Raw genomic sequence first — 2,173 nt, 5'->3', positions numbered from 1 at the left:
CCCGGTTTGGATCCCACATATGAGGGCCAGTGACACTGCCCTCCACAGCTAAGATGCTGAACAACAGCTCAACCTGGAGCTGGGCTGCCGGGAGTCGCCCCACGAAGGCAAGTGGGTTGCCATGGGAAACCATGTGTAGCCAGCAGCCAGCGTGAGCAGCGACAGATCTGCCTGGCCCTGGGAGGAGCGCGGTGGTGGTGCCAACTTGGGCCAGTGGGGCAGCGTCCTCCACAGCTAGACTGAAGAACAACAACAACAAAAAAAACGATAGCAACTTGTCTGTTTCCCTTCCCCCAATTCCCCAATAAAAAAAATCTTTAAAAATAAATAAATAAATAAATAAAATGGCTTCCTCATGCTCCTTAACCCATGATCTCCTTAACCTGGTTTATTTTCTTCTCAGGCTTTATTGCTAATTGAAATTACATTATTTATTTGTAATTCCCCAAAACTATAATTTAACCCTTTGTAAGCAAGGATTTTTTGCCTTGCTTATTATTGTATCATCAGCATACAATAGTTTAGTAATGGTAGGAGCTCAAAAATATTTATTATATGAATGAACAAACTGTATAAAGAAGTCCATTTTTAAAACACTAAAGGGAAAACAGATTGTAGGTTTGTTTTTTACATTTTCTTTATGCTTTCCAGTATTTCTCAAATTATTTATATTGAATATCTCTGTTATAATCAGGGGGAATACAAACTATTTAAACCAACAAAGTATAGCCTCGAATCTGGTCAGGTCCATTTTATCACTATTCCAGAACAAGCACTCAATGAATATTCATTTCAGTGTCTTGCCTTTTCTCAAGCCTTCCTTCTCCCTTCACCTCTGCTAATCCTTTAAACCTCAGCTCAAGGCCCACCTCCTCCATGCCGCCTTCCCTGAGTCTTCCTATCCTTACTGACCTCCCTCTTGCCCCAGATTTTGCATTTAACTGGGTATGTGCTACATTTAGTCATTCTCATCCATTACTTTCTGTTTGCTGATGTAGGTGAGTGTCTGAGAGTGAGAAAGTGGGTAAAAGTGAGTGAGTGAGACAGAGAGAGAGAGGGAGAAAATGAATACTTGGTGACAGTACAGGGTGTGGAAGCTACTGGGTCACGGAGCCAGGTCTGAAGGTTCCTGATGCTCCTTCCCTGACATCATGCTCCACAGTGATACTTAAGCTCACGTTTACTACACACTTACTATGTGTCGTGCGTTTGCCATTCACTTTCCCATTTGTCAGTAGGAACTACTTTCGTATCCATTTTAAGACAGAGGACACTGAGACTTAGAAAGGCTAAGCAACTGCCTAAAGTGACAAAGCTTGAAGTAGTAAGGCCTAGATTATAAAACACAGCCCAAGCTCTCTTTCACTGTGACAAACGAAACATGCTTTCCCTTAAACCATATGCCACAAATGTGCTTTCAGTCACACGGCACACTCTTGGTCAAGTTGCTTAACTCACCAACTCTGCTTCTATGTTGATAAAATGAAGACCATCATACCTCAGGTGGTTCTGAACGCAAGCTAGGAAGCGCCTTACGTAGTGCCCAGCATGTGGCGGGCACTAAGTAAATGGCTGTTATTATCATTAGAGACGCTACCTCCTTGGCATTTTAAGGTTGGGTATGGCAGTCCCATCGCATTTCTTTTACAAAGTGAAGGGCTCTGGTCAGCTGCATCTCCAAAGCTGGGGGTCAGAGCTCTGCTCTGCTGGGTGGTGAAGGTGCTATTCAAAAGCCTGGACCAGAGAAAACAAATAAGCAGCCCAGCCAGGTTAGCCAGAGCTCAGATTTCCTTGTCTGAATACATAATGATAGGAAAGGGGTTGAGTTACAGAAGGGGCTGTTTTTGTTTGTTATCCAGACCCACTAATCTAAACACATCTCACTCCTCAGGAATTATTTTAGGACCAGGAAGCAGCACACTGTTTATTGAAAGAGTCACAGAAGAGGATGAAGGCGTCTATCACTGCAGAGCCACCAACCAGAAGGGGTCTGTGGAAAGTTCAGCATACCTCACCGTGCAAGGTAAACAGCTGCTTCAGAAGCAACCAGAAACTGTTCAGACATCTATTTCCCTGTTTGTTTAACTTTTCACCTCCCAGTCTCCTGCTGCTCCTCCAGTCTATGCCTTTCCCTGACCTCCTGTCCCCTTCCCCACCCCAACCTGAGACCCGC

At 44.2% G+C, this 2,173-nt stretch overlaps 1 protein-coding gene across 2 annotated transcripts in view; it reads left to right on the top strand.

Moving 5' to 3' along the window:
• FLT1 (fms related receptor tyrosine kinase 1) overlaps positions 1-2,173 on the top strand; it is a 171,722-nt gene that overhangs the window by 115,583 nt on the left and 53,966 nt on the right. For both annotated transcript variants that reach the window (XM_019666062.1, XM_019666061.1), the window contains exon 15: positions 1,892-2,023. In XM_019666062.1, the coding sequence (XP_019521607.1) occupies positions 1,892-2,023 (132 nt within the window). The remainder of the gene's footprint in view (positions 1-1,891; positions 2,024-2,173) is intronic.

Source organism: Hipposideros armiger, unplaced genomic scaffold (genome assembly GCF_001890085.2).
Source record: "Hipposideros armiger isolate ML-2016 unplaced genomic scaffold, ASM189008v1 scaffold_459, whole genome shotgun sequence".
Classification (NCBI taxonomy): Eukaryota; Metazoa; Chordata; class Mammalia; order Chiroptera; family Hipposideridae; genus Hipposideros; species Hipposideros armiger.
Note: the sequence above shows the minus strand (reverse complement) of the source record. Positions and strands in the feature narration are given on the sequence as shown.